General features: G+C 33.7%; 1 protein-coding gene across 2 annotated transcripts in view; it reads right to left on the bottom strand.

The window, feature by feature from the left end:
* LOC133182302 (DNA polymerase subunit gamma-1-like) overlaps window positions 1–10,606 on the bottom strand; it is a 48,041-nt gene extending 37,435 nt beyond the window's left edge. Inside the window, exons 1-3 of one of the 2 annotated variants that reach the window (XM_061317086.1) lie at window positions 10,450–10,606; window positions 2,495–2,803; window positions 2,017–2,240 (exon numbers count right to left, since the gene is read on the bottom strand). In XM_061317086.1, coding sequence (XP_061173070.1) covers window positions 2,017–2,240; window positions 2,495–2,744 — 474 coding nt within the window. In that variant the 5' untranslated portion in view covers window positions 2,745–2,803; window positions 10,450–10,606. The remainder of the gene's footprint in view (window positions 1–2,016; window positions 2,241–2,494; window positions 2,804–10,449) is intronic. The other variant, XM_061317087.1, reaches the window with a different exon arrangement.
* Between the last annotated feature and the right edge of the window lie 2,743 nt (window positions 10,607–13,349).

Here is a 13,349-nt window from a genome sequence, read left to right as displayed (position 1 = left end):
ATCATAGCTAAGATGACAACCAACAATAACGATTGGTTTTTAATTTGTGAAATTAAACGGTTTTATTATTATTTAATTGGTAAAAATAAATACCCGTGGATTTTATTTCTTAAATTTATCCGATTGTCCTTAAACAGCGAATTAATTTGCCAGTGCATTCGTAAATAAAATAAATCCTGAATAATCATATAGTAGTTGTTTTATTAATCATGCAGTTCTAGAGCATATATTTTTTTTTTTTAGTTTTTAGGACATTGGACATGTATACATATATACTGAATGTATTGTTAAGAGCCGTGACTATTGATTAAATTTTTTTTGTCTAGACGCTGTTTGAAATCAAGGATTTTAAAAGATGGTGGGTATAATATTGTTTTTATTTGATAAACCAATGCCTCAAAAGAGAACTAAATAATTACAACACTTATTCCCCGGCTTCTCTACCATATAAAATTTCAATGATTAATTAAAGCTTAACTCTGTAATGAAATGATATATTTACTATTTTGAATAAAGTGCATGTATCAGGTCCCGCTGGAGATATGAATATCCTTTTTTTTTCTTAGAACGGGTACTTGTTTCTATAATACAAGTATTTTTTTTCCCCAATGGTATACTTACTGAAACAAGTGTCCGTTATATTTAGTCATGTACAGATTTGAAGATACAACAGTAAGATCTCGGTAATCTACCCCCCCCCCCCCCCCCCCCCCCATTTCCTACACAATGTTCCTGTTAGATGCAGTTTACATATTACCTTTGCAAATTATAAACAGAACCTAATTTTATCAAATGAAATTTTTTTTTCCTATTATCAAAAAATGTATAAATCAATCAATTATTAAAAAAAGGAAAAGAAAATCAATCTGTTTACAGAAATCATACGCAATTGAATCATTTTTTTTTTCAAATCAATAACTGAGTTTATTTGTTACATGAAGTAATAAAACGACTATTCAATATCAAACTATAATTGGAAAAACAATAAATGCTGTGAAAGATTATGAATTACAAATATAATATTTTTTTTCAGTGCATAATTTAGAGTCTAGTGAAAAAAGGTTTGTACACAGACGATGATAAGTATTTCACCCTGCGGTTCACATACTCACTGACAACTATTTATTAATTACAACTGAACATTGAGTATTTTATCTGTTAATATAGTACTAGTGTAGCGAGTTTTAATCTTAACTTAATCTGAATGATTGCAATTCTTAACTAATCTTTGATTAATCCGTAATAATTGAAATAAAGCTCGAGAGATTCCGAATAGAAAATCAAGATCGAGCCAAAGCATGCGAGAATCGTGTACAAAGCGTGTGAGAAACGTGTACAAAGTGTTTCGTGCAGGCTTTCGTGTAAACCGTGTAGCCTTTCGTGCAAAGCACTTCGTGTAAACCATGTAGCGTTTCGTGCAAACCGTGTAGCGTATCGTGTAAAACGTGCAGCGTTTTGTGCAAACCGTGTATCGATCGTGTACCATTCGTGCAGCGTGCGTGTGGGGTAGTAGCACGTTTCAGGGTCTGTACATATCAGTTAATTGTCAATTTAACCAGCAAAATATTATGAATATTATTTAGCGTACACTGTTTTAAACAATGTCTCTATTTAATGAATTCAACTCAACTTAATCATCGCTAACCACATAAAAATACTGCTTAAATGTAAGCACATCCTTTTTCACATCATGACATATAGTTGAACTTCAATATCTCGAACACTGATATCTCAAATACAATGGATATGTTGAAGTGATTTAGAAGTCCCAACCACTTATTATTTAAGTATTTTACCCCTGATATCTTGAATCCTCGGATGTCTCCAAGTTTTTCCTTGGTCCCTTTATGTTCAAGATAATGAGGTTTAACTGTACATCTAGACTGTTTAAGCTATTCAAATTTAAAGCATGTGTCTTGAGTGGAGTGTGTGTAATGCTTGAAAATATTGTCTTCCCATATGAAATTCAATAAACATTTGGTATCATAATGTATAAATACTATACATGTAATGCACCTTTGGTTTAGTTGGAACTGGTTCCCACATTAACTCTTTTGTCAGTTGTACATAGCCATCAAGCTGCTGGTTAGCTATGTTGTAGAAGTGCTCTGTGATTGACTTCCCCTGAAGCTCGGGGAGATCCACCTTAACCTCATCCAATACTGCTGTCTCTTTACCCCACAAACCATGCTTAGAAAGATTTTTCTTGATTTCATCCAAATCAGTGGAGGTTTCTCCCTCTAAAAATCACACATTAGTTAAAATGTCAGTATAATGATTAATCAGATACATGTAGTAAATGTCATTAAATAATGAACTGAACAGATCTATTTATTGATTTTCCTAAACAAAATTTCATTGACTGGGAGATTATGAATTCTGTTTAACATTACTGACTATTTGGATGTCTTAATTGCACTATTCAAAGAATCAGATACATTTATTCTCTGTATGTTGCTGATATTACTAAACTCTACTTCTATGAACAATTCACCTGTGGAATTTATGTTGGGAAAAATCTGTTGATGAAGATTTTCTGGCAACATCTGGATTTCAATTTCATTCACTTGTGGTTTGAATGTATCTATACTTTTTGTTGTTACAGAGCTGGATTGAAGCATGTTGTTCTCACATAGATAATGGGTTAAAGAAATCCTTCTTTTTTCTGACCATTTCTTCAACAATCTTCTGTGATATCTCCAACTGCAGTATCCAGTCCGTAAGCTGTTCATGTGTGCTATCATTTTAATTTTTTTGCATCTTTAACTGGTTGCTTCATTATGTATACAATTCTCTTGTAAAACTGAAAATAAAAAGATCATAATAAATTTTAAAATACAAACTCTTATCAGAGCTCCAGATAATTTTTTACCTCAAAGTGTATTTACTCCCTGATTTTCAAATCAATGCAGATTTTACTTTTCAGAAAAATAATCAGAGAGTATTTTGTTAATCTATTGCTCTTTTGACATCTAATGTGATATTTAGCTTATTATCGAAATGTGTTTTTGAAAGAGGAATGAAAAAAAAAGACAGTTTCTGCATTTATCAATTAGGTTAATGAAATTTTTTAAAAAAATTGTCAGCTTTTAGCTATAATTGAGAAACATTTCGTTTTTTCACCAGAAAGACCATACGGTAGGCAAAGTTACCATGGGCACACAGAACTCCATTTAAGATTTAGGCCTATATCAACCGTAGCAAGAGTTACCGAGAAAAATATCCTTCCTTTGGCCAGATAAAATTAATCTTTAAATTCTCATCTCCACCTGCCCCTCTCAAAATATCCTGCCCCGTTGTTTTCTATTGAATTTGCTTGTTTGTTTGCTTTCAATGATAAATATATAATTAGGTTTTACTATATACAGTACCAACCAGACCCAACCTGACACCTAAGCAGTCCCAGAAAGCAGTCCCCGGGACTGCTTTGGGACTGCTGTGGGACTGCTCTGGGACCGCTGTGGGACTGCTCTGGGACTGCTGTGGGACTGCTCTGGGACTGCTCTAGAAAGCAGACCCAGCAGTCCCAGCAGTCCCTGGGACTGCTTTCTGGGACTGCTTTGTTCACTCATGCATGAAAAAGGTTCTGAGTGACATGATAGCTCCGCCCCTTGTGTATTCTGAATTTGCAGGCTCCCTGTTGTTGTTTTGTTTACTTTCAGCAGAGAGGTGTTTAAGATAAAGAATAAAAAAAAAAACCAAGGATTTTTTACAACATTTTAATAAGTAGAGATAGATATACATGTAATTACTAAATGTCTTCAGGGGCTGTAAATTTACACAATTGTAGTCTAGAATTAATTTTAAAAAATGAAAGTAGTTAAAAGGGATGTCAGGAGATGACTTTTATCCTTTAAATTAAACTTTAATACAGGTGTTTGAAAAATATATATATATCTAGGCCTATTTAGTTAATTAATGCTAATTAAAACTTTAATACAGATGTTTGAAAAAAAATATAGAGGCCTATTTAATTAATTAATGCTGTCAAGTTACGGAATGTACTCAAAGTTTGCATTAGCACTATTTAAAAAAAAAAAAACTTGTCATTACAATAAGACATTCAGAGGGACGTACTGTACTGGATTTTTTTTAAATTGAAAAAGCTAAAACCATATGCATACTAAAAAAGAGCATTCCATGCTATTTTTTACCGCCCTCAAATAAAACCTAATAATTTATTAAATGACCATGAAATAAAATTATTCTACCATTCTTCAGTCATTTAAACAATTATATTTGTGAACAATTATTGAGGGATTTATCTATGAATTTGTTTTTGATTTATAAACAAGTTATTAAAAGAGTAAATTTATAAACATTTTAAAATATTGGGAATTGTGACTTATTTCATATTTGTTTTGTTTGTGTTTTCCTGGCCGATTAATAAAAAGCAATACAATTGTATAAAATGGTGTCAACACCTGAGGTTTCAATCGCCTTCGGGCATGATTAGCAGAAAGTCAATGCATGTTATTTGGGTATCAGTGTTACACATCACTGAACATGCTGGTCAACAATGACACTAATTTCAATCTATGTACTGCAAATAATCTTCGTTTCAATAAATGTGTATAAATTTACTTCGGGATTAATTAATTTTGAACATAATCTGAGGGTTCCATTCGCGTGATTTACACATGTACACTCAAACGTTTATATGCATGTGTAATTATTGTTTTCTGTTACATAGATAATCTAACGATAATTAAATTGGCAAGTCAGTGAAAATAATTGTGACTGAAATATAATACACAAAGAATTTTTCAAAAGCTCCAGTACTTAAGAAAACTGCATTCAGAGTATAGTATGGAAATCGGCCTTGCTCTATAATTATAAGGCCTATTTAAAGCTAGTTTTGATAGAAAATAAAAAAAAAACTCAAGTTTAATTTTCTATATAAAAAAAAAAATAAATAAATATGGAAACCAATATCAATCACAGTAATTTAGAAATTGATTTATTTTGGTGAAAAATTAATATACCACAAAACTGTGTTTAAATATTCATGTTATTAGTAGGTGTGAACGTCTTTTTTGTTCATTATCTATTATTTGTTTCTATATGCGTAGTGTGATTTTCTTAACAGTTCAAAAATGACTGTTGCATGAAATTGATACTGCTCAGAAAGAAATGGATCATCAATTTCAACTGCCTTTTATAGTTACATTGTTTATTGGTAATCTCATTTCTGAGTAAGCTCCGCCCATTAAATTAATTAACCCCGCCCACTGGGACTGCTGGGACTGCTTTCTGTGACCGCTGGGACTGCTGGGACTGCTGGGACTGCTCTGGGACCGCTGTGGGACTGCTCTGGGACTGCTTTAGCAGTCCCAGAGCAGTCCCAGAAAGCATTCCCCGGGACTGCTCTGGGACTGCTTTGTGTCAGGTTGGGTCTGGTTGGTACTGTAAATTGTTGGCATCGATCGAGATAAAAGTTTTAGAGTTACTCCCCGTTTGCATTAAAAGTCGCGTGGCGCTATTATAGCACAGGAACACATGGAAAGCAAAAAAGCAATAATTTTTATACAATTAATAAAGGTTGTCAGCGCACTTTAGATGATATTATTGCTACAGAAAATGGTAAATATACAAGAATTGTTTAATAAATAGTGATAAAGGATAAATTAGACACCATGCGTGTTTTGCGCAATTTTGACAATATCGATCGACGTGTACGCGTCAAGAACGAAAATTTGGATGTTACATGTATAGGAACAGTGGAAATCTGAGATATTTTCAGACAAAGTACGAGTATATTTAATATTCAAATCTTTCTTCCGAACTGGAAATCGACCTAAGTTATTTCGAATATGCTTATAAGTCAAAATTCTTTTTGATAAAAATTCAAACACTGAGCTGACCTCAATTCACATAATTAGTTAAATAATACTTGTATCATTCAATCCGTTGTACGTAGTACTTTCGTAGTGTAATGCTTATTTATGATTGCTAATGCGTAATTGTACGCCCTGTTTTAATTTTTAATGCGTATTTTGAACAAGAGGCCCAAGGGCCTTAACGGTCACCTGAGTATAATACAACAATTTAGAGGATCCATAGAGTATAAAATGAACTGAAAGGTGAAGCTTTGTTGCCCAAAAGCAAGAAAAATAGGGTGATCAGGATTAACAAAATAATTAGTCTAGTATTCATTAAAAGTTCATAAATTGGGTTCTAATCTGTTCCCCATTTATCACTCTCACCAGACAGTATATTAAGAAACTATCAGTGCTTCTGTACTCTTTCAATTCCTTGTGGAAATCTCTTACATTGGCCTGAGTAAGACTCTTGGTCTTTGATGAACATTTAAGGTACTGGTATTCCATCCCTAATAGCCTCAGATTCAATGAATTTGAATACATAACAGATGTGTACGGGTGGAATACTCAGAATATTTAGACATAATCTACATTTATTACTATTAGCAGTAAAGAATGGAAGTGTCCTAATTTATGACTTGACCTTTGTTGAAGAGTTATCTCCCTCTTTTTTTAAGTAATAAAAATCAATTTCAAAAAAATATACGGTAAAAAAATTGTTTTCACAATTTTGGTAGAGTCACTCTTGCTCATCATAACTATGTATTCAATTTGTTTCAATAATACCCAGGAGTAGAGAAGAAGATTTTCAAAGAAATAATGCATTTTCATTATATAATCAAAAGAGCCCCGCCCTAGCACCAGAACCCCTGACCCAGGGGCCATGAATTTCACAATTTTGGTAGAGTCACTCTTGCTCATCATAACTATGTATTCAATTTGTTTCAATAATACCCAGGAGTAGAGAAGAAGATTTTCAAAGAAATAATGCACTTTCACTATATGATCTATATAGCCCCGCCCTAACACCAGAACCCCTGACCCTGGGGCCATGAATTTCACAATTTTGGTAGAGTCACTCTTGCTCATCATAACTATGTACTCAATTTGTTTCAATAATACCCAGGAGTAGAGAAGAAGATTTTCAAAGAAATAATGCACTTTCACTATATGTTCTATATAGCCCCGCCCTAACACCAGAACACCTGACCCAGGGGCCATGAATTTCACAATTTTGGTAGAGTCACTCTTGCTCATCATAACTATGTATTCAATTTGTTTCAATAATACCCAGGAGTAGAGAAGAAGATTTTCAAAGAAATAATGCACTTTCACTATATGTTCTATATAGCCCCGCCCTAACACCAGAACACCTGACCCAGGGGCCATGAATTTCACAATTTTGGTAGAGTCACTCTTGCTCATCATAACTATGTATTCAATTTGTTTCAATAATACCCAGGAGTAGAGAAGAAGATTTTCAAAGAAATAATGCACTTTCACTATATGATCTATATAGCCCCGCCCTAGCACCAGAACCCCTGACCCTGGGGCCATGAATTTCAAAATTTTGGTAGAGGGCTCAATGCTTATTACAATCATGCCAACAGTTTGACTGCTTGATGTCCAGGAGTAAAGAAGAAGATTTTTAAAGATTGCATTAATTTTGATGGTTTTGGCCCCACCCCTCAGGCCCCAGGGGGCCAGGGGCCACGAATTTCACAATTTTTGTTCTTCTTCACCCATAGATGCTATATGCCAAAATTGGTTGAAATTGGTTCACTGGTTCCAGAGAAGAAGCTGAAAATGTTCAAAAGTTTACGACCGACGGACGACGGACGAAAAGAGATAGCAATAGGTCACCTGAGTGACTCAGGTGACCTAAAAATTTTGTAAAAGCATCCTTGTTCATCATAACTATACACTTGTTTCTTTGCTTTATAACCAGGAGTAGAAAAAATATTTTGAAAGAAATTATGAATTTTCACTATATAATCAGTAGAGCCACCCCCCCCTTTCACAAGAACCCCTGACCCTGGGGCCATGAATTTCACAATTTTGGAAGAGGCATTTTTGCTTATCATAACCATGCAATTCCTTTGTTTAAATAATACCCAGGAGCAGAGAAGATTTTCAAAGAATTGATGCATTTTCACTATATAATCAATAGAGCCCCACCCTAACAGCAGAACCCCTGATTCAGGGGCCATGAAATTCACAATTTCTGAAGAGGCACTCTTGCTCATCATAACTATGTTTTTAGTTAATTTCTTTAATACCCATAAGCAGAGAAGAAGATATTCAAAGAAATAATGCATTTTCACTATATAATCAATAACCCCCCCCCCTTCACCAAAACCCCTGACCCAGGGGCAATGAAATTCAAAATTTCTGAAGAGGCACTCTTGCTCATCATAACTATGTACTTAGTTAGTTTATTTCATACCCATAAGCAGAGAAGAAGATTTTCAAAGAAATAATGCATTTTCACTATATAATCAATAGAGCCCCCCCCCCCTTTCACCAGAACCCCTGACCCAGGGGCCATGAAATTCACAATTTTGGAAGGGGCATTCTTGCTTATCATAACTGTGTACTTAGTTAGTTTATTTTATACCCCGGAGCAGAGAAGAAGATTTTTGAAGAAATAATGCACTTTTACTATATGATCTATATAGCCCCGCCCTAGCCCCAGAACCCCTTACCCTGGGGCCATGAATTTCACAATTTTGGTAGAGGGCTCAATGCTTATTACAATCATGCTAACAGTTTGACTGCTTGATGTCCAGGAGTAAAGAAGAAGATTTTTAAAGATTGCATTAATTTTAGTGGTTTTTGCCCCACCCCTCAGGCCCCAGGGGGGCAGGGACCATGAAATTCACAAATTTTGTCCCCCTTCACCCATAGATGTTATATGCCAAATTTGGTTGAAATTGGTTGAGCGGTTTCAGAGAAGAAGCTGAAAATGTTCAAATGTTAACGCACAACGCACGACGCACGACGACGGACGAAAACGGATAGCAATAGGTCACCTGAGTGACTCAGGTGACCTAAAAATTCAATGCATATTTCTGCAAATACGCACCTTATCTGGAGCTCTGAGTCTTATCTTTAGTCAGTACAAGGGAAAATATATTCTAGTTTGTTATAATATTTATAATATATGTATATGCAAATGTCCGACCTAAATGAAGCCATAGCATGTGCATATATAAGTATCAAAATTCGAACAAACTCACATACAGTGAAACCCGCAGTTATCTTGGGATAGAAAAAAGTGCTTCATTTTATCATAATTCATAATATCCAGTGAATCATTCATTACCATGTTTTCTTAGATAATGCTCAATATACACATATTTTAGTGCAACTGCAAACTTTGTTTTTAAACAAAACAATTACATACATGTTGACAGCATATATATTTATATAATTATATTATTAATTTAGTCAACTACATCCATCATGGCTTGTCTATGATGTACAGGATTTTTATTATTCCCCTAAAAAGAACCTCAAGAATTATTTGTTTAGTTCCATTTTTTATATAAAATCAGTATGTGTTATGAATTCAATTTTAAACAATTAGACTTAATGAGGACTTTTTCACTCAAACTGTCTCATAAGTTCAGCTTGCGAATAAACAATAACTTCAATCGCTACGTTACTTCTCAAAAATAAAATTAATTTGTTTCCCTTTCAGCATGTTGGGGGTTGGGGGTTGGGGGTTGGGGGGGGGTCAACCCGAAGGTCAAAGATTTTCTTCTTTATTTTACCCAACAATTAGTTCTGCGGGTCCGGCACAATCTCTTGATTAAGCTACATAGCTTGATTTAGCTATATAGCTTTATTAAGCTATTCAGAATAGCTTGATTTAGCTATTTTATCACATTTTTCTCTCAAATGTGTTATTTTCCAAATATGCACAAAAAGTCGCACCTTGGTGCAGTGATAATATTCAACCTTGAACTCTTCTGAAAATAATGCATGTAAAAATCACTCATCAAATTGCATCTCCTTAACAGACTTTGTACTTAAAGTTCTAAACATTTTGGGGCTATATAAAGCAATTGATACAGTTACTTCTTCAATGAAATTATAGAGGAGGCCAATTATGGTCCACAAGATAACTGATTGGTAATAAATTAATAATTCTGTACAATGAGAAGCAATCATACTTATCCATGCCTCAACGTACACAAGGTAGTGTAGAGTTACCCAAACAATGGAAATTCATCTTTTGCTTAAAAGTATTCAAACGCTGCAATGTTGGAACTATCTTTGATTTGGGTTGTTGATTTGATAACCCATATTACATATATGAATAGTCAAATACTTGCGACTTTTTGTCTATTTTGTACAAATAACATTTTTGTGAAAGCCTGCATATAAATAGCTTTATCAAGCTATTTTGAATAGCTTAATAAAGCTATAGCTTAATCAAGAGATTGTGCTGGACCTGTTCTGGTGTGATAAATTCACACCGTTTAATTTTTTCCTTCAATGGATGGGTAACCCTGTCCTGGAGCAATCAAAATACAAGATGCAAACGATTTTTTGTGTCAAATGACAAATTTACAAACCAGTACATTACAAAGAATACTGTAATTACAAGTGTTTTCCTCACCTTTTCCTTTGCGGTGGATAAACATTTTTAGAGAGTGCTATCCTGTCTATCGATCACTTTTAATGGTAAAACAACTCTATCTACAATTAGATTCAATCGCCTTTATAAAGACATCAGCAATCCACATCCTAATTTTTTTTTCTTATCACGAAGTCTCTTAGTCTGTTGCCAGTGCAGCGAGTGCTGGTCTTCCCGCAAAATCTCGGAATCTCGTATAAAATAACTTAGATAACGAACCCGATCATAATAAACTTTCTCATTTTGGAAAAAGTTTGAATGGTCCCTTGAAAAAGCTGTTGATATATCCGATAGAATTTTAATCTTAGGTGACTTAAATGTAAACTTTCTAAATCTCCAAATCACACATGTTGTCAATGAAATTCTCTTAAAATACTCCTTTCAAAACACAGTCTGCGACGCAACTAGAGTCACGAAAAACACGAAAACTTTCATAGACCCACTGTAGACCCAATTCTTGTTAGCGAAAATCTACAAGTCGATGTATTGGACTCTGGGACAATAGACGTAGAACACTCTCTCAGCGATCACAAAGGCGCATACATCTATCTTAAATCACGTACAATACAAAAACAATCATATGATAGGAAAATATGGCTAAAACATTTGATCGGGTATGGCATAAAGGTCTTCTATTTAAGTTACAAACATATGGTGTTAGTGATAAATTATTCCTATGGTTTCAAAGTTATTTAGATTTAAGGACACAAAGGGTATTGCATAGGAATACAATGTCTAATTTTAAACCTTTACATGCAGGAGTCCCTCATGGGTCTGTATTGGGACCACTTTATTTTTGATATATGCCAATGATGTTGCTGAAAATATGTCGAGCTTAAGCAGGTTGTATGCTGATGATAATTCTTTACAGAACTGTTCAGAAAATATACATGATATTCAAGTAGGATTGAATTATGATTTAAATCAACTTGAACAGTGGTCTAAACAGTGGCTATTGAAATTTAATCCTTCGAAAACCAAAGCTATCTTTTTTAGTACTAAGAAAAATGTCGATCTACCATGGCTTAAATTTCAGGACTGTTATTTAGATTTTGTATCATCACACAACCACTTAGGTATTCTCTTTTCACACAACTTTAAATGGTCAGCGTACATTGATTCTATCGTTGCCAATGCATATAAAAAATTAGGTCTACTTAAAAAATTGCAGGTCTGGGTAAGTGCTAAAACTTTATCTCTGTCATATGCTACTTTTATAAGACCCCAGAACACGCAACTGAAGTTTGGTGTGGGTGTTCTAGTCAAGATTCCGAAAAACTAGAAAAATTACAGTTAGCAGCAGCAAGAATAGTCACTGGATTAACTTCTTTGGCATTGCGAGATTCTCTCTATTTTGAAACTGGATGGGAACCACTTGCTATTAGAAGAATGTCCAAAGTAAGAACAACTATGTATGAAATTTTTCATAATATGGTACCCGAGTATCTGAAAGAAATATTTCCAAACATTCGATCACACGGATCAAATTACGTAACAAGACAATCACAAAATTATTGCATCCCTAAGTGTAGATTAAATATTTATAAATCATCATTTGTCCCAATGGCAATAAAGGAATGGAACTCTTTACCTCCTGAAACAAGACAATCCACTACTATAGGTTCCTTCAAAAATTGTATAAACTCTCAAAAAAAACACCTACTCCTGCCTTTTTTTTCTCTGGTGTTCGTTACTGGAATGTAATTCATACTAGATTAAGACACAATTGCGTTCTGAATAAAGATTTATTTAGGTGTAACATCATTGACAGTCCATTATGCACTTGCGGAAAAATAGAAGACGCATATCATTACTTTTTTCTAGTGCGAAATACACTGTCCCAAGAAACGATTTTTAATGCTATTTTTAGAATGATTAATTTACGTATTGTAGAACTGTTATGGGGAGATGATTCGATTAGCATTTCTGAAAATGAAAGTTTATTTTTAAATGTGCAATTGTTTATTAAGAGATCTGGTCGTTTTTGAATTTATATCTTTAGATTCATTTGTACATACTACATCAAATCAATTTTGTACATGCATAACCTATGAAAGATAATCATATTGACCTTTGGTTCCAGTGTAGCTTAAATTTTTAACATTATTTTGTGTAATTAATTGTTATAAAGGAGAGGACGTTCTAAGTTTTAAGAACTTGTGTCCGATCCTTTTGTTGTAATATATAAACAATAAAATATGTTCAAATCAATAAACTTTAAATGGACTGTGCACAGTGCACTGTCTGTGCCGCTGTGTACAGTGTAATAATGCTCAATTTTGCTGAACCAATTTCACTGTATCCTATTGAATGTAAAGCTCAAATGATTACCTGAACAATAATTATTCTCAAAGACCTGAGGTTATTGAAGCCTACTTAAACATTTTGATTCAAAAACAGTTCAAAAATCACAAGAGATTGATAATTAGATTCATTTGTTGTATAATACGAAGAAATACTAAACATATTCGAGCAATATGTCGTCAGACCTTAAGAAAGAAATCCACACCAAAATTTACATTCCATTTTAAGAATGTAAAACATTGTTTGGTATAAGGAAAAATGAAAATGTATTGATACATAATTAACAGTATACAATTTCCATTTCACAATTAATTTAAAAGATATTTGCGTGATTTTTCAATACTGAACTTCAGAAAAGTCTGTTATTGAAAAGAGTTGATCAATTTTTTTCCTATATTTTGCCTGTGTGTTTGATTATTTGATATATATGTAAACCAGTGTAATTAATTAAATGTATCCGTTTCAATGTTTATGTACATGTATATCTTTTTGTGTATGTTTGTGTTGTCCACGTGTGGTAAATGTCCTCTTGTGAGTGTTTCTGTTAACTAGTTGTGACATATTTGAACATCTCCGGA

Source organism: Saccostrea echinata, unplaced genomic scaffold (assembly GCF_033153115.1).
Source record: "Saccostrea echinata isolate AGI-Se365-2 ecotype Australia unplaced genomic scaffold, CSIRO_AGI_Sech_v1 ptg000009l, whole genome shotgun sequence".
NCBI classification, from domain to species: Eukaryota; Metazoa; Mollusca; class Bivalvia; order Ostreida; family Ostreidae; genus Saccostrea; species Saccostrea echinata.
Note: the sequence above shows the minus strand (reverse complement) of the source record. Positions and strands in the feature narration are given on the sequence as shown.